This window comes from Saccopteryx leptura, chromosome 12, assembly GCF_036850995.1.
Source record: "Saccopteryx leptura isolate mSacLep1 chromosome 12, mSacLep1_pri_phased_curated, whole genome shotgun sequence".
Taxonomy (NCBI): Eukaryota; Metazoa; Chordata; class Mammalia; order Chiroptera; family Emballonuridae; genus Saccopteryx; species Saccopteryx leptura.
In genome coordinates, this window is record NC_089514.1 from 25,536,201 (window position 1) to 25,555,583 (window position 19,383).

At 41.4% G+C, this 19,383-nt stretch overlaps 1 protein-coding gene across 1 annotated transcript in view; it reads right to left on the reverse strand.

Annotated features, from left to right (window-relative positions):
• Positions 1 to 12,571: 12,571 nt before the first annotated feature.
• Positions 12,572 to 19,383, reverse strand: part of SCIN (scinderin) — a 77,095-nt gene continuing 70,283 nt past the window's right edge. The window contains exons 14-16 of the mRNA XM_066354098.1: positions 16,365 to 16,442; positions 13,813 to 13,873; positions 12,572 to 13,406 (exon numbers count right to left, since the gene is read on the reverse strand). Of these exons, the coding sequence (XP_066210195.1) occupies positions 13,279 to 13,406; positions 13,813 to 13,873; positions 16,365 to 16,442 (267 nt within the window). The 3' untranslated portion in view covers positions 12,572 to 13,278. The remainder of the gene's footprint in view (positions 13,407 to 13,812; positions 13,874 to 16,364; positions 16,443 to 19,383) is intronic.

Consider the following 19,383-nt stretch of genomic DNA (forward strand, 5'->3'; position numbering starts at 1 on the left):
ACCATTTATCAGAACCAACTCACTAACCAATAAAAGTATTTTTATATTTGCAATACATTCTGCTTCTTTATTGTTCTTAGTCCTTCAAGTGACACTCAGTTTTTCCCGGAGCTAGTGGGAACACCTCTTTGAACCTCTGCGTTCTACGTTCTGCAAAGTTCAGTCACATTAACATTTCTTCCTGATGTGCTTGATGACTGGAGACTGTATGTGGTAAATGCAAAAGGTGAGTGAATACATAAAATGGTTAATATTCTTATAAGAGGTGGGGTTTTTTTCCTTCCAGAAAGAAAGAATTTTCCCTACCTTCTGCATAGGTGTCGTTTATTTCCATTTTCATTGCTCAACTCTGCATATATAACAAATCTCATCAAGCACAAAGTACTTCAAGCTAGTAATAATTTCTGTATTCAGTTTTTTTTTAACCGTCATCCCATCCTCATCACCATTCTTGTTTTATTTATTTTACTCAATCCTTAGGCTTCTTTCAATACACCCCCCCCCCCAAGGTTTCAATTAGGTTTATAACTTCCTCAGCATATCCACTTCTGACATATATGTTTATTTTGTTTTGTTTAGTTTTTAAAATAAACTTTTCTTACATAGATTTTTGAGAGAAAGGGAGAGACAGAGAAAAGCATCAACTCTTTGTTTTACTTAGTTGTCCCATTTAGTTGCGCACTCATTGATTGCTTCTCAGAGGTGCCCTGACCAGGGGTGGAACCTGCCTCTGGCACAGGGACAATGCTTCTATCCACTGAGCCACCCGGCCAGGGCCTTGTTCAGTCTGTCTTCATATTCTGTATGTCTTGAGCCCGGCCATGCTCTTGTCAGCCTTCTCCTTCTCTTCTCATTTGACTGAACCTGGTGGCAGTTCAATGACCTCTTCCCCACTGCCAGCAGCTATGTTGGTTTCTCCCCCCTAGGTGCACACTGATCAGTGAAGGCCATCTAGTACGTGGCTTGTAAGGTGAGTAGGTAGGCAGATGCATTCTTAACCAATAGAGAAACTGAAGTTGAAAAGTAGTTAAGTGACTTACCTAATATTCCTGGTCTAACTAGTAAACTCCTGACGGCCTTTTAAATTTTAAGGACCTATCAAGATACCACACAGTGTTCTTGAGTGTTGCGCCATTGTTGTAATTTACCACACTGCCTCAGAGAAAGCCCACCGTATCAACCTGTCCCTTCTATTTGGATATTAGGTTTCACCATGGAGGTGCCCACTAGAAGATCCGGTTCTATTCAGACTGAATGGAGGGGGTGGGAGGGGAACATGTCGAGAAAATTGAAGAAAATTACACCCTTTCTTTTTGGTCTCACTTAATAATTATCTTAAAAGCTAACAAGTACAGTACAAAGTATATTTTTTTAAAAGCCATAGAGCTGGAAATTTTAGAATCATAGACTATTTTCACAAACTACAGGGTACCTGTAATCCTTATAAGAAAATAGAACATAATTTCCATGCTTTTTCTTATTAACTATTTTTTTTTAAATTAAAGATTGGGCATTCCTTATTCTGTATTTCTGCCTGAACGTTCTTTTGAACTTGTGACAATTTGGGCGCTGGGCTATGGAATAATTTGCTCCTTCATATCAGCTATGAAATTCACTGAGAAATATACTGTGCTTGGCAGTGACCTCTTCTCCAAAGGGGTATTATCATAGCAACAGAAAGAGGGGTTCAGTGGATTCCACAGGGACAGTTAGGCATTATAAAAATTCTCTGTTTTCAGTCACTAATGACCTCTTGGGGCCAGCAATATTACAAGGAAAGAAGAAAATGCAGACTCAACAGAAGATTTAAAGATTGTTAAAAAAAAAAAAAAAAGATGTTATCTCAGATGCCCTCAATAAAAGTTTATGTAAAATAACACTTGCCCTTATAAAAAAATATGACCTTTTTAGAAGCACTTTTATATTCAGAAGTCAAAATCTCAAATGCTGCTTCTCATTCAATCCTGAGTTGAATATTGTACACTATCAGAAGCCTAATGCCCAAACTCACTGATGACCCGCTAAGAATATTATCATTCTAGCAATGATCCTACTGGATCTCTAAATACATAAAATTCACAGATATCCTGTGACTGAGAATAGAAAAATGCTGCTCTGAAAAAATCTAAAGCTCCAAATTATCTTATTAAATTAGATGTCTAGTTCAAAATGTTTTGGTTTTGATTAAATTCAAATGAGATAGCCTACCTTACTCCCTGGTCTCCTTAACTGTCCTACCTATAATTTTCTTTCAGGTAGTGTTATTGCAATTGTACAGACAGCAGCTGACTTATGTGAACCCAGTATGAGAAATTTCTTTCTGCTTCTGTTTACAAGATTGTCAGGTTAGAACAAGACCAGCAATTCTGCAAGGATTAACACAAAGATGAAGTGCTGTCTAGATTTCCTTCAGCTATAATTATATATATAAATAAAATATATAAAAATATAAATATATCTACGTATTTAAATTATTTTTATTTATTTATTTATTCATTTTAGAAAAGAGAGAGAGAGAGAGACAGAAGGGGAGGAGCAGGAAGCGTCAACTCCCATATGTGCCTTGACTGGGCAAGCCCAGGGTTTTGAACCGGCAACCTCAGTGTTCCAGGTCGACGCTTGATCCACTGCACCACCACAGGTGAGGCATATATATACATTTTTTAATTTTAGCAGTGAAGGTCTAGGCTGAAGGTGGGATTGATGAAAGGAAATGGGAAAATCAACTGCATCGCAGGCCGACTCTCTATCCATTGCACCACCGCCTGGTCAGGCTATATTAAGAATCTTGAGATGGGGATATTATCCAGGATTATTCAGGTGGGTCCGATGTAATGACAAGGTTCCTTTTAAGACATGAAAATCAAAGAAGGAGATACTACTGATGGTCACACAGCAGTTTAGATAGGCAGAGTTTTGAAGATGCTACACTGCTGGCTTTAAAGATAGAAGTGGCCACAAGCCAAGGAATGCAGGAGGCCACTAAAAGCTGCAAAAGACAAGGAAGAGGTATTCTGCCCCTAGAGCTTCCAGGAGGAATGCAGGCAACCATGGTTACCCATTTTAGAATTATGAGCTCCAGAACTAAAGGACAATACATACAACACACATGTGTCATTTTAAGCCACTAAATTTGGGATAATTTGTTATAGTAGCAATAGGAAATGAATACACTGAGATTCAATAACATCAATTTAAAATATCAAATAAGAATATCAAAATAATAGTGCATAAAAATTTTAAATTACTTTATACACATACCTGTATCTATATACTTTATATATGTTAACAAGTTAGGTCTCTGGTATAGAGTTTCTCCTCCATGACAAATTTAGTTTAATTCAAAGATCTTATTTGGTTCTTATAGTGAAACATTATATAAAACACGAAACAGCTACCCTATCATGTGGCATTATCTTATTTTAGTTTCTCTTTTCTTTAATTTCAGGGTAGTAAAAAATGCTTTGTTTTAGATTTGAAGTGTGTTACTATAGGTTATGGATTCTCAGCCTTGATCCTACTGACACTTTGGATAAGACAATTCTTTGTTGTAGGGACTGTTCTGTGCACTGTGAAAGATTTAGCAACATCCCTAGGTTCTACCCACTAGACACCTGTAACACTAGATGTCCCTCAGTTGTGACAACCAAAGATGTCACCAGACATTGTTGCCAAATGTCCCCTAGGGAGATAAAGCAGTCCTGGTTGAAAATCACTACTTTAGGAAATGCACAATTTGGTGATTACTACCCCATAAGTATCCACTAGACCAGTGGTCCCCAACCCCTGGGCTGCGGACTGGTACTGGTCCTTGGGCCATTTGGTACTGGTCTGCAGAGAAAAAATAAATAACTTGCATTATTTCTGTTTTATTTATATTTAAGTCTGAACAATGTTTTATTTTAAAAAAGTGACCAGATTCCCTCTGTTACATCTGTCTAAGACTCACACTTGGGGCTTATCTCGGTCACGTGATACATTTATCCACCCCATCCTAAAGGCTGGTCCTTGAAAATATTTTCTGACATTAAACTGGCCCGTGGCCCAAAGGAGGTTGGGGACCACTGCCCTAGACCACCCCCAAGAATATTAGTTATTTTATTAGAAAATTATCAGAAAGGCAGAGGTGGTGGTTTTCTTATAGTTCACATGGTTATACTGGAGAAGGTCAACAATGGAGCAAAGCGTCGTCATGGACTCCCTCCGTCTTCCTCCTGCCTCACCGGGCTCTTTCCGCATTCCCGGTCCCGCTCCACCTCGCCTCCTGCACTTAGATATGACGGATGTCCCAGGACTCGTTCTCCTTTCAGATGTTTCTATCTACACTCGCACCCTGGGTCACCACATCCACTCTTAGGTCTTTAAATGTATCTATACACTGTCTCATAGCAAATATTTGTCAATGAATTCTCTGTTGAACTTGAACAGCCTACTCAACAACCTCAGTTAACTGTCCAATAGGATAATCATCAACAAACATGATCAATTCCTGTTTCCCCAGTGAAACCTTTTCCTCACAACATGTTTCCAAGCCCGGGAAATGGCAGTTACTACAATACTTGATTTATCATCTCGCATCCTATAGCAAATACATTCTATGCCTGTTGGTTCATATGCAGAACCAATCAGAATCCAGTATCCCTGGCCCTCCACTGCCATCAGCTCTGCCTGGATTCTAATCAAAGCCTCCTAATGGGCCTTTCCATCCAGGTTTGCAACCCTGCAGTCTCACCTCAACTCTTTAAATTCCACAAGTTCTATGTGATATATGCCTCTACTACCCTTCTTTTTTAATTATTTTTTTCTTTTTTGCATTTTTCCAAAGCTGGAAACGGGGAGGCAGTCAGACAGACTCCCACATACGCCAGACCGGGATTCACCCGGTATGCCCACCAGGGGGCGATGCTCTGCCCATCTGGGGCATCGCTCTGTTGCGACCAGAGCCATTCTAGCGCCTTAGGCAGAGGCCATAAAGCCATCCTCAGCGCCCAGGCCAACTTTGCTCCAATGGAGCCTTGGCTGCGGGAGGGGAAGAGAGAGACAGAGAGGAAGGAGAGGGGGAGGGGTGGAGAAGCAGATGGGCGCTTCTCCTGTGTGCCCTGGCTGGGAATCAAACCCGGGACTCCTGCACACCAGGCTGACGCTCTACCACTGAGCCAACCGGCCAGGGCCTCTACTACCCTTCTGACCTCCGCTTTCACCCTCTCCTCTCTCAATCCACTCGAGCCATGCTACTGCCTCACAGTTCCTTGGACAAGCTATGCAGCTTCTTATCCCTCCGCCTGAAAGGCTGTGCTGGTCCCCACCCACAGTTGTGCCCAGAGCTCTGTACTGCTCATTAGTCATAGTTCTCCAGAGAAAGAAAACTACAGAAATTGGTTCACATGACCATGGGGGCTGAGAGGTCCCACAATAATCTGCAAACTGGAGACTTGGGACACCTGGTGGTGCCAATTCCAGTCCAAGTCCAAAGGCCTGAGAACCAGGAGAGCTGCTGGTCAGTCCAAGAGAAGGGGACTGACTGACATCTCACTGAGCATTAGGCGGAGAAAACCAATTCGACCTTTCTCCTCATGTTTGTTCTATTCAGACCCTCAGTAGATGAAACTGTGCCCACCTACACTGGGGAAGCCCTCAGCTTTACTCAGTCTGCCCATTCAAATGCTAATCTCTTTGAGAAACACCTCCACCAACCCACCCCGAAATAATGTTGAACCAGATATCTGCGCAGCCTATGGCCTCATCAATGTCACACATAAGTGACCTCACAGACTCGTTCCCTCATTTTTTTCAGGCCTCAATCCAAATGTCAATTTGGAGGGGCCTTCCCTATCTGAGATAGGATCCCACATCTAACAATTCCTATCTCTCTCTAGCCTTATTATTTCTTTATTAGCAGAATATGTATTTGAGAATTTTCTTGTTTTCTGTCTCTACTCACGAGACTATAGCTCCATGTGACTATCTGCTCTCTGCTGTTTCATCAGCACTGGGACATACCTCAGAGTGAACACACACACACACACACACACACACACATCATGTCAGGACAGCCTAGAATGTAGCAAATGTTATAAGAAATGATTGCACTCTATTGAACCTCAAAATTGAAAAACAGTATTAAAATATTTCTAGACTAGGAACACAGCCACATTTAACCTGCCTAAAAACACTACACTTGGCCCTGGCCGGTTGGCTCAGCGGTAGAGCGTTGGCCTGGCGTGCGGGGGACCCGGGTTCGATTCCCAGCCAGGGCACACAGGAGAAGCGCCCATTTGCTTCTCCACCCCGCCCCCCCTCCTTCCTCTCTGTCTCTCTCTTCCCCTCCCGCAGCCAAGGCTCCATTGGAGCAAAGATGGCCTGGGCGCTGGGGATGGCTCCTTGGCCTCTGCCCCAGGCGCTAGAGTGGCTCTGGTCGCCGCAGAGCGACGCCCCGGAGGGGCAGAGCATCGCCCCCTGGTGGGCAGAGCGTGGCCCCTGGTGGGCGTGCCGGGTGGATCCGGGTCGGGCGCATGCGGGAGTCTGTCTGACTGTCTCTCCCCGTTTCCAGCTTCAGAAAGAAAGCAAAAAAAACAAACAAACAAACAAACAAAAAAAAACACACTACACTTTTCCCATCTAAAATATAAGTAAATAGGACTATTTCTCAGTGTTTTCAGGAAGTAGCAAAGTCTTCTTTCCTTACCATGGACAAAGAGTGCTCTTCACTATGCTGTTTGGATATGCACATCTTTTTTATTTTTAGGTAGAAAAAGAGAGAGAGAGGAGGAAGGGGTGGACAGATCGGAAGGGAGAGAGATGAGAAGCATCAGCCCATAGTTGTGGCACCTTAGTTGTTCATTGATTGCTTTCTCATATGAGCATGGACTGGGGGGGGTGGTGCTCCAGCTGAGCTAGTGACCCCTTGCCTAAGCCAGCAATCTTGGGCTTCAAGCCAGTGACCTTTGGACTCCAGGCAGCAACCATGGGGTCATGTCTAGGATCCCACGCTCAAGTCGGCGACCCCACACTCAAACTGAGGAGCCCGCACTCTAGCCAGCAACGTCAGGGTTTGGAACCTGGGTCCTCAGCATCCCAATCCGACACTCTATCCACTGTGCTACCGCCTGGTCAGATTCTGACTGTATTTTTTTAATTTCTCAATTTTTGTTTTAATTAGGCAGAACACTGTTTTAAAGAACTTGAACAGATACATAAATAGATAACATTCCTCCTTAAAAACAAATCTACACATCAACAACCTAGGGGTATCACCATGGAACACAAGGAGCAAAAAGAACAAAGATTTACTTTCTGTTTATTCTAGAAATAGATTTCTATTTTAAAGCATTAATAGAATATTCAGTCAAATTTTATTTGAGGCCAGGGCTTTTAAGTCAAAGGGATGTTTTCCAGTTATCAACTACTGTGTCTGAAAGAGTTTTTGCTGTAACTGTATATGAAAATACAGTTGACCTTTGAGCAACACAGGTTTGAACTGTGTGGTCCATTATACATGGATTTTTCCCCCCCATAAATACATTCAGGCCTTCATTTCCATGGGTTTTGCATCTGCAGAGTCAACCAACCACATATTGAAACCAGTATTTTTCCATTCCCAACCTTGTGTCAAAAATATTTGGTGAGCCCTGGCCATATGGCTCAGTTGGTTAGAACATCGTCTGGAAGCACAGAGGTTGCCGGTTCAATCCCTGGTCAGGGCAAATACAGAGACAGATTGATGTTCCTCTCTCTCTCTCTCTCTCTCTTTCTCCTCTCTCTCCCCCTTCCTTGCTCTCTAAAATCAATAAAATAAACATTTAAAAAACACTTGGGGGAGTGGGTGGGTTTGGTATCCCTAATCCTCACATTATTCATATTTAATGCAGACGTACCTCTGAGACCCTGCCGGTTTGGCTCCAGATCATTGCAGTAAAGTGAGTCTCGCGATAAAGTGAGTTGTAATCTTTTTTCTGGCGAAGGGTCTTGCTTTCAGTTTGCAAAAAATAAAACACCTGTGAAGCGCAATTAAGCGAAGTGCAATCAAACAAGGGACTCCTGGATGAAACGCTCCCTGGCTAGCGAATGTGGGGTCTAGTGTTGGAGAGAGCTGTATCTGTAACAGGCTCTACAAAGCCTCTAGCCTGGCTGCTTATTATAATAACCTGGGAGCGTTTAAAGACTATGAATGACTAGATCACTTTCCCCAAGAGTACTTACTTCTTCTTTTCGAATTGCTGGCCTTTTAGTTCTTTCTCTTACCTTACTGACGCGGTTCTCCACTGGGACAGTTTCGCTTCCCTGTCCTCTCAGGAACATTTGGAAATGTCTGTTTCTTCCTGAATTATCTTTAGTAGTTTGTCTCCCAAGAAGTTCGCCCATTTCATCAATGCCAAATTTATGAACATGGAATTAACGTTCCTTGTTTTCTTTTTGTTCCTTGTGTTCTGTGGTGACCGTTTTATTCCTGGTTTAAGCAATTTGTTTTCTCCCCTTTTCTGTATTAGTCCGTATTACTCATTTCCTTCTCTCTCTCTCTCTGTTTACTGTGGGTTTAATTTGCTCTTCTTAGTTTCATTTTTTTTCTTTTTTTCTTTTTTATTTTTCTGAAGTTGGAAACGGGGAGGCAGTCAGACAGACTCCCGCATGCGCCCAACCGGGATCCACCCGGCATGCCCACCAGGGGGCGATGCTCTGCCCATCTGGGGCGTTGCTCTGTCGCAACCAGAGCCATTCTAGTGCCTGAGGCAGAGGCCACAGAGCCATTCTTAGCTCTGGGGACAACTTTCCTCCAATGGAGCCTCAGCTGCGGGAGGGGAAGAGAGAGACAGAGAGGAAGGAGAGGGGGAGGGGAGGAGAGGTGGAGAAGCAGATGGGCGCTTCTCCTGTGTGCCCTGGCTGGGAATCGAACCCGGGATTCCTGCACACCAGGCTGATGCTCTACCACTGAGCCAACCGGCCAGGGCCTCTTCTTAGTTTCTTAAGGTGGAAACTTAAATCACTGATGTGAGGTCTTTCTAATTATCTGTTTAGGATTTAACCCTATAACTTTCCTGTTAAGCACTGAGTTTGCTGTTCCCCACACATTTTTGTGGGCTATTTTAAATTTTCATTGAGATAAGAATATTTTCTAATTTCCTTTGTGAGTTCTCATTTTATCCAAATTTTGGTGAATTAGCCAGAGACCTCTCACTGATTTCTAGTGTAATCCACTGTGGTTGGAAAATATAGTTTGTATGATTTCAATACTTGAAATTTGCTGAAATTTGTTTTATGGCGCAGAATATTTTCTCTAAGTGAATATTTTAAGTGCCTTTAAAAAACAAACATGTTTATTTTATCCCTCTGAATACCCTGTCCAACATAAGCTATTTTGAAGTCAATTCTCTAATGTTTTTGCAAAATAAAACAAATACTAGCTAAGACAATAAGACAATAGTTCAGTTAGGTTCCTTTGTTCCTGGTCTTTTGCTCAAAGTTAATACAATCATCTCATTGCTTATTTGAAATTCCTGAGATGTGTTACTTCTGACTAGAATACTTATTTTTGACTAGCACTTGGTGCAACGCTGGTGGCCGAGGCCAGGCAGGTCCACACTGGATTCGGGCAGCCGGTAGGGGACTGCGGAGCCGGAAAGTATTGGGCCGTTCCCGTTTAATAATCTCACAACGGCAGACAAGCAAAGCAGCAGGGAAAAATACTTCTCAGGGCAAATGAACAGCAAAATGCCCCTTCACAGTGACTGGGAGGCAATCCACAATCTGCCATCGGCCCTGAGGGGAAGCACCTGCAGCCTTACATAGACTTACACACGTGGCGCTGCCACGGGCTCACGCACTAATCAGACAAAGTGCAAGTGAACAAGCCTAACACAGCTGTTTTCCCAACACTTGGTGTTCTGGATTTATTAAACTTTGCTGTTTTTTAGTCACAAATTTCACAGAAAAATGAATGTGTTTTATTATTTGAAGAAAAGGTCTATAAAGCACTTGTAGCTAAGGACTCAATACATTTGTTTTATTCCAAAAATATATGAGAAAAATTGAAGAGAAAAATTTAATGTTTCATTTTAAAAATGAATAAGCATTCACTCCATCAAAAAAACCCCAGAAAATTCATTATGAAACTTTAATATTTGTTAATCAGTCATATGAAACCACATAACAAATCCAAAAGACTAATTTCTATGCAGGTTTACATATAACTTGAGTTTTAAGACTATGCACTACCATAGACCAATGGCCCTTCTATAAACCACCAAATGTGCACTTTTTTTTTTTAAGATTTTATCCATTTTTATTGGGGAGAGAGAGAAGGGAGAGAGAGAGGAAAGAGATAGAGAGAACAGGGGGAGGAGCAGGAAGCATCAACTCCCATATGTACCTTGACCAGGCAAGCCCAGGGTTTTGAACCAGCAACCTCAGCATTCCAGGTCGACGCTTTATCCACTGTGACACCACAGGTCAGGCCAAATGTGCACTTTTTAAGAAGTAGTCTGCTTCCCCTCCCCACCATTCCGATCTTAACTGTGTTGTATTCCTTCAAGACGTATCACCTTTGGATGTGAAATTTAAATTGCAACTCCCTAGCGCCCCCTTTTCCTTGCAGGAAACTTTTACATTATTCCTTTATTTCTTCTTTCCACCAACCCAGATGCCTTTCTGTTCACTAAACGCAGGGCTCCTACGTCCGTTTGTCTGTCTTCTCGATAGAGCAGCTGCACTTGCTGATAAAAAAGATAAAAAAAGCAGCGGTAATCACGCACTGCTTCAGCAGGGCAATGCTACTCCACAGCTGTGTCCTCCCACACTGCTTGTGCTAACTAGCGGTGTGGCTGTCTCCTCAGGTGTTGACAGCACTGAGTCCTCGTGTTTGGGATTTGGGAAAGTAATCTTTTCACAGCTCAGGCTTAAAATAGTAGTTCTGCTTAAGATGATTAAAAAAAAAAACCAAAAAAACTAGGCCAGTGGTGTCAGAGAGAGCCTGAAGAATCTCCCTGCCCCGTTCGACTTCAGCCCCATTACATCAGGCATGTTCTCACGTCTGGGCTTTTGTGTCCGGTGTTCCCTCTGCCTGGTGTGATTGCAAGGTTCACTCCCTCCCCTGCCGACATCTGGTTACCTGCTCAGCAAGCTTCCCTAATCATCCTATTACAATTGCACTTTGCTTCCCTCTTCACTTAGCAATTCCCATCCCCATTCCCTACATTTCTTTCTTCGTAGAACTTCTAATATTTTATAATGTATATGTTTAGTGATACTGGTTTTGTTAGCCTCCTTTCTGACAAAAAGTCCATGACAATTCAGATTTTGTCTTGTTTCATTCACATTGAATCCAAAGTGCTAGAATAGTGACTGTCACCAAGTAGATGCTTAATAAATATTTACTGAATGAGCAGTCCCTGGAAATGTAGCTTGCCACTGCTGCCTCACCACCTGCATGCCTCAATTCCCACAACACACCTGGGCCACTTCTCCATGCCAGGGCCTGATGTGAAACAATATGGCCTTCATTTCCCCACAGGGAGGGCGAGATTCCCGAGATCACTCTCAGCTCAGGGTTCCATTTCCGTGGAAGGGTAGCTTCCCGTCCTCACCCAACCTACCCCTGACCTACTGCCAAAGTGGTTTCTACTTTACTGGAGCGCCATCTTCTGCCCCAACTCCTGTTTTCTGGGGCTGTTAAATCAAACAAGGAGGGCATTAGACTGAGGTGGCTTTAATGCCATGGACATCTACACAAGCAAACCAAAATCTAAGCCTGTAAATGCCTCAAGGTTATAAAAATCGAAACCTAAGGACAACCAATCAGAACTGACCAACTAGGCTTTAAGCTATAGCCAATCAGTCATTTCTTTGTTTGGCTTCCCACTTTATCTATGAATGTTTCAACATGAACCCTGCTGGTGGAGGACTTCCAGCCACTTCCACTTTGGCACCACTTGATTGCAACTGATTTTTTTTTTTAAGTGAGAGGAGGGGAGGCAGAGAGACAGACTCCTGAATTCACCCCAACTAGGATCCAACCAGCAAGCCCCCTATGGGGGGATGCTCTGCCCATCTGGGGCCATTGCTCTGTTGCTCAGCAACCTAGCTATTTTTAGCTCCTAAGGTGGAAGCCACAGAGCCATCCTTAGTGTCCTGGGGCCAACTTGCTCAGATCAATCGAGCCATGGCTGCAGGAGAAGAAGACAAATTGAGAGAGAGAAGGGAGAGGGGTAGAGAAGTTAATGGTCATTTCTGTGTGCCCTAACCAGGAATTGAACCTGAAACATACACAATCAGCCAATGCTCTATCACTGAGCCAACTGGCCAGGGCCCCAATTGATTTTTGGTCAAATAAACTTTTAAAGCTTTTGATATATGTCAGTTTATCTTTTACCAGGACTCTGATTTCATATGTACTATATGCTATTTATAATCTTTCTTAATAATGTAACCATGGAAAGTTTTCTAAGTTTGACTGCTAGTGAGAATAAATTATGAAATATTGCATTCATATTTATTCATTCATAAAAGGATTTAACCTTAACATTAATCATGTAATTAACTCACATATCACACTTGAATAAACTGTCAAAACAAAGAAACCTTTTCAAAAGAAGTATTTTAATGATGAAAGACAGCATTAGTGAAGTTTTTTGCACATGTTTTTTTGTGATATTAAATATACTGTAAAATATACATATATAAACCGGTATATATCTAAGTGGATAAGAATTCAAATTGTTTTGTCATGAAAGAGCTGTTCTCTTAAAGGTTTTAAGGTAAAGTTGCTCTCAGAAAATGACACTTAGGAGTTAATAATGATAAAGTCACATTGGCTAAAAAAGGAAAACAGACTTTTCAAGCCATCTTAACATAAACTTTACTGCAAATAAACTCTTCTTTTGAACACAGCACAGAGAAAGGAGAATAACTTCAGGAACATTATGGCTTTCTTCTCTGGCACCTTAGAAAACAACTTTGGCTAATGGCTCCTGAATAATAAAATGTCCTGACAAACTCCCCTAGCTCAGGCATAGCATTTCCCTTTAAAAGGTCATATAAAAAGACATACATCAGTTTCAAGCAGAGCTAATAATGGTCCATAACAAAAGTCCAGTTTAGGTTATTTTAAAATATTAACATAAGAAAATTCCAGTTTAAAAAGAGTTTCAAAACAATACTAGGCATTCAAAAAATAGCCATATAGCTGAGGTTAATTCTCTAAAGTCACAAGACAAACCCCCCTTTTTACTGCACACCAACAATGGGACAGCTGCTCCATAATGTTCGCTTTTTCCTACAAAAATCTGTTTACCACTTGCTAGAATCCCAGCCCAGAAACCAGCCTGTAAATGTGGGTGGCTCATAGCCCTCTTTGATGATGATAATTGGGGTCCTCTTGTCTCTTCCAGAAGGGTCTGTTTCAAGGTACATTTTGGCTAAAAAGAAGTGCAAAGACATATAAATTTAACTAGTTTTGATTCATGTAACTACAGAATGAAACATTTTCCAATAAAAATAATCAACTAAATCTTCTTTGCCCCCAACTAGTCAAGCAATGTTCTACATGAACACTTAGAGATTTCTCTCATTGACTACAGAATGTATCATGAGAGTTTCACTATTGCCTGAAAAAAAAAAATCCAAACTTTATGAAATTATATTTATGGCAAAATTATTCTTATGTTTTTAATAACAAAACAATTATGCCAGAATAAAACAGCATTATTCAAGAGGATTAAAAAAAGAAAGCTAGGTTATAATAGTTATGGAGGTTGATACTATTTCTATGATAAAAAATGTAAGTGAATTCAAATTTTTCAGGATAATTGATATCTAGCTTACCAGATTTCACAGATTCTTTCTTTTCAACTTCATTGGCATCTTTGCCAATCCAAATAAAAATCTGAAAAACAAAGCAGTGATAGCAGAGCACGTACTGTTTGGGGAATACCGACCCAGCGCTGGGCCCCACACAAAGTTCCTCTCACACGTTGCATGTCTAATCTTCACAACAACCCTAGAAGTTAGACAGGTGGACACGGAAGTGTGGAGACACTCAATCACTTTCAGTACTTACACTCCTTAGGAGACATCTAACCTTATATTCACACAAGTTTCACTCCAGATTTCCAATTCTGATTTTTTGTGCTTATATAGCATTTTCTAGTTTATAAAGTGAACTTTCTCAAAAACAACTTACTTTTATTTTTTTGCACCACCTCCCCCCTGGGGTGCATAAGACAATCATTATTTCTGTATCATATGGGGGGGACCACACTCAGCTTGTTCGTGGGTACCCCACCCTTCCGTGATGAGCCTCTGATCAAAGCTTAGTGTTCTCCATGGCATTGCATCCTCTCACAATGAGAAAAGTGCTGTAATCTTTAGTATTTAAATATAGGTTTTATTTAAGCTGTTATAATTATATATTCCTTTTTTATTTTTTTATTAATTTTAATGGGTTGACATCAATAAATCAGGGTACATATATTCAAAGAAAACATGTCCAGGTCATCCTGTCATTCAATTATGTTGCATACCCATCACCCAAAGTCAGATTGTCCTCCGTCACCTTCCATCTAGTTTTCTCCATGCCCCTCCCCCTCCCCCCATATAATTATATATTCTGTATGTATCCTTCTCCTTCTTCTTTTTTTTTTTTTTTGTATTTTTCTGAAGCTGGAAACGGGGAGGCAGTCAGACAGACTTCTGCAAGCGCCCTAACGGGGTCCACCCAGCATGCCCACCAGGGGGTGATGCTCTGCCCATCCGGGGCGTTGCTCTGTTGGGACCAGAGCCATTCTAGCACCTGAGGCAGAGGCCACAGAGCCATCCTCAGCGCCCGGGCCAACCTTGCTCCAATGGAGCCTTGGCTGCGGGAGGGGAAGAGAGAGACAGAGAGGAAGGAGAGGGGGAGGGGTGGAGAAGCAGATGGGCGCTTCTCCTGTGTGCCCTGGCCGGGAATCGAACCTGGGACTTCTGCACGCCAGGCCGACGCTCTACCACTGAGCCAGCCGGCCAGGGCCTATCCTTCTCCTTCTTAAATATGTAGGTTGGGTACTTCAGTGCTGAAAATTTCTCCTGAATTACCTTATATGTAAAGCATTTTAAAATCACTTGTTGGTAGAATAATTTTGGTCAAATTAGTTTTGTGTTCTGATTCATACTGAAAGAGCTGGAATATTTGCTGGCAGGGTGGAGAACAAACCATGGCAACATGGTAATGTACATAAAATGTATGAGGTATGATTGACATATAACATTATATTAGTTTCAGTTGTATCATAAAATGATTTGATGTTTGTATCTACTGCGAAATGATCACTACCACAGTCTATGAACTGAATGACTTAGCAATTAACACAGGGGTCCCCAAACTTTTTACACAGGGGGCCAGTTCACTGTCCCTCAGACTGTTGGAGGGTCGGACTATAAAAAAAACTATGAACAAATCCCTATGCACACTGCACATATCTTATTTTAAAGTAAAAAAACAAAACAGGAACAAATACAATATTTAAAATAAAAAACAAGTAAATTTAAATCAACAAACTGTTCAGTATTTCAATGGGAACTATGCTCCTCTCACTCACCACCAATGAAAGAGGTGCCCCTTCCAGAAGTGTGGCGGGGGCCGGATAAATGGCCTCAGGGGGCCGCTTGCGGCCCGCGGGCTGTAGTTTGGGGACCCCTGAATTAAGGGCAGACCTATAAATAACAATATCTTTGGTTGACTCTAAGCATAGACCAAATTCAGATAACTGTTTCATAATTGTTCTATATTATTTAGTTCTTAATATACTTATTTTTCCCTTTTATTATAGTTCATCTACAATAGTAAATAGAGGTTTAAAAAAACCCAACTATCAGATGTGCCATGTTAAATCATCATTAATTTTCTCCAAAATAAACCTAACAGTGACACATCTTACTTTGCAGATTCGAAACTATTCTATGGGCTCCTTTCCTAGGGGAAAGGTCTCCTGTGACATCTTATAAATTCTCAAGAGAAATTCGGAATATTTCAGTCTCCCCCATGGCACTGTACCCCTGTTATACCCCTTCATTACAGCCACTAATGCATTTATTAGTTAAACAAATATATAAATGTATGAACAAATTTGGAATAAATTTTACAGGTAAATAAAAAATAGAAGTTTTTTGCCTAAAATCATACAACTTCAGATAGGAATCATGGAATTACTTCAGTATTAAGACATGGACTTACCACAGGTCTTAGTTTTATTTTTTTGCCAAAATGTATTCTGTCCCCTTTAAATATTGCCTAAATCCATAGGTCTATTTATAATTAGAATTGCCACTTCTCAAAGCAGGTTTCGTCAGCTCCCGACTAACAAGTATACTCTTTTGTTATGAATAAAATATATTTTTACCTGTTCCCAAGCATCTAGTAACATGACATCATCTTCTGCTAAGTCATCCTGGGTGAACTCTCCTGGAACCTCTTCAATCTGAAATGGATAAAAATCTTTATGACCAAACAGTAAAATACTGTTTTCTCTTATATAGAGACAAGTTTCACAGATTTGTGCTGCCTTCCTGAAGTCTCTAAAGACATTTGTGGACAAAAAAAAAAAAAAAAAAGATGGGGTTCCATGGACAATAACTGCATAGGGTGATCTGATCATAAATTCCTATCTGGGCAGATGATGGTGGGTGGGTAGTCACATCCCAGGCCTCTGACTTCTTTAGTGAAGGGTTTTAATGTATATTGTTGTGCATCGAGGTTAACACACCTTTGGGGTTTTTTTTGTTTGTTTGTTTTTTGTATTTTTTTTTTTTTCTGAAGCTGGAAACGGGGAGAGACAGTCAGACAGACTCCCGCATGCGCCCGACCGGGATCCACCCGGCACGCCCACCAGGGGCGATGCTCTGCCCACCAGGGGACGATGCTCTGCCCCTCCGGGGCGTCGCTCTGCCGCGACCAGAGCCACTCTAGCGCCTGGGGCAGAGGCCAAGGAACCATCCCCATCGCTGGGGCCATCTTTGCTCCAATGGAGCCTTGGCTGCGGGAGGGGAAGAGAGAGACAGAGAGGAAGGGGGGGTGGAGAAGCAAATGGGCGCTTCTCCTATGTGCCCTGGCCGGAAATCGTACCCGGGTTCCAACGCACGCCAGGCCGACGCTCTACCGCTGAGCCAACCGGCCAGGGCAGGTTAACACACCTTTGAAATGCCAGAAGTAGATAGTCCCTGAAGGAGGTCTTGAGGAAGAGAGCATGTTAGTTGCCTATCCTGTAAGACAATTGCCACCTTGCTTTTTCAAACCTCCATGTAACCTCTCTTACAGTCCCTCCTTAATTTCAAATGCATCCAAGAAGCTGCAAAATTATATATTATTCTCCAGGGCGTTGGAGATCTGCTCCTGGCATATGTTATCAGTTTTGGCTCCAATAAACTCTTACAAAAATTCTCCACAGGTTTGGACATTTCTTATGTTGACACATTTGAGTTTATGGTCTGAGTATGAAATTGCCTTCCATTTTGTAGGTCAAGGTTATTTTAATGTAAGCAATAGCTTTGGTCATTTTTATAAATCAACAGTTTTCAATAAGATGAAATCATAATATTCCATACACAAAGTTTCATTTTTTTTAAGTGGGTTAAATTGTATTCTCTGTAGTGAACATTAAAGGATCATGTGAAGGGTGTGTTAGTTTAACACACCCAGTACCAGTAAGTACATATTAAAGTTCAATATTTTTAAAGAACTCGGGATAACCCCCCCCTGGATCCTAGGAAAGTGCTGTGGATTGGATTATGGTTCCCAATTTTTCACTCCTTCCCTCTGCCATGGGGTTGCAGTACCATCAAATGTGGCCTTGGCCATGTCATACTAGCCAAAGTGACTCGGCAGGGTCCCTGTTGTGCCCCTGGAGTCTGTCATGGGAAAAACAGGCATGAACCCAACCTGCAGCCAAAGGAGAACCTCCCAGCAAACACCAGGATTGGCGCCATTTAACAGATGAAAAAACTACAGCACAGAGAGGACAAGTAACCAGCCTAAGGTCACATAGCCAGTAAGTAATGTTACCAAGTAAATAATATTACAAAGGCAGATTGGCTCTAAATGCTATGCTTTTAACCAATATCGAAAACCTGCTTTCTGATGGTGATAAGATGAAACACTTTTTAGTAACATCCATATTCTTGAAATTGTGAAGGGAGTGGGAGTTCCAAATATCAAACAAGGTAATGAGTAGGTACGGAAGAAAAGTGCATTTCTCTTATATGTGTGCATGACAAAAAAACAAAAAACAAACAAACCCAAAAACTAAGAGATATTTTTATACCCAACAACAAATCCTAGGTATTATTTTTGTTAAATATATCTTCATTTAAAATAAACATGCTATTTTATTTATAGCGATATTAGCAAATGATACCAATATGAAATTATAGAACCATATGCTGACAAAAAAGTTGTTTGGATGCAACATCAAATGAACAATCAAAAGAGGAAAACAACAGATTTTTTTGGATAACAGGATTAGAAAATACAGGGATTTCCTGAAAATTCGGGGGGCACATGTGGTGCTCAACAACCAAATATTAATCACAATCCACTATTTACATCTTCAATGTTTAGGTCAAGTCACTTATAAACATCAAGTGTGGCTTGTGCCCAAGCAGTTTCTTCAAAGCATTTTACTTCTAGCAAGCATGTAGCTGGGAAAATACTTAGGAAACCTTCGTGTGTGTGTGTGTGTGTGTGTGTGTGTGTGTGTGTGTGTGTGTGTGTGTTGAAAAATAAAGCTTATATTCTCCAGGATGTGGTGACAAAACCTTTAGATCAAGTTTTATACAGTAAAGGAGTTTGTTCCTTAAACAAAAACACTTGCACAACAGCCTAGCCTGGCAGACAGAGAAAGCATTTTTATGGTTAAGCTGAGAAGATGAGCTGCAGCCCACAGTGCTCCACAGCCCAGGATTAAATCACTCTCGTCCATACTCTACCTCCAAACGCCTAGAATTCAAAGCTTATGAATGACTGAAATAAAACATTCCTCCTGATTTCAGTTAACTTGCAGGTACACAGATAGCTTTCTGTGATTTTGCTCAATGGTGACAATAGTCTCATAATATCTTTTATTTGGTCAACATGGTAAAACCTTTTATTACCCTTGGCCATTGAAGGGTAACATTTACAAAGTCTGATCAGAAACCACTCTTGTTGCCCACAACAAGTGTCAAATTATTCAACTGGCAAAGCCAACCGCATGCTTGCTGACATGGGTGCAAGGTAGCTGGTGGTTTTAAAAGCAGCTTGATTGATACAGCCCATTTCAGTATTCCTGGGCTTTCACATCCATTAGGTTATTAACTCTTCAAACTACCCTGTGTCGAGTGGAAGCGGTCCCCTGTGGTCTGCAGGTAAGTGAAAGCAGAGAACCA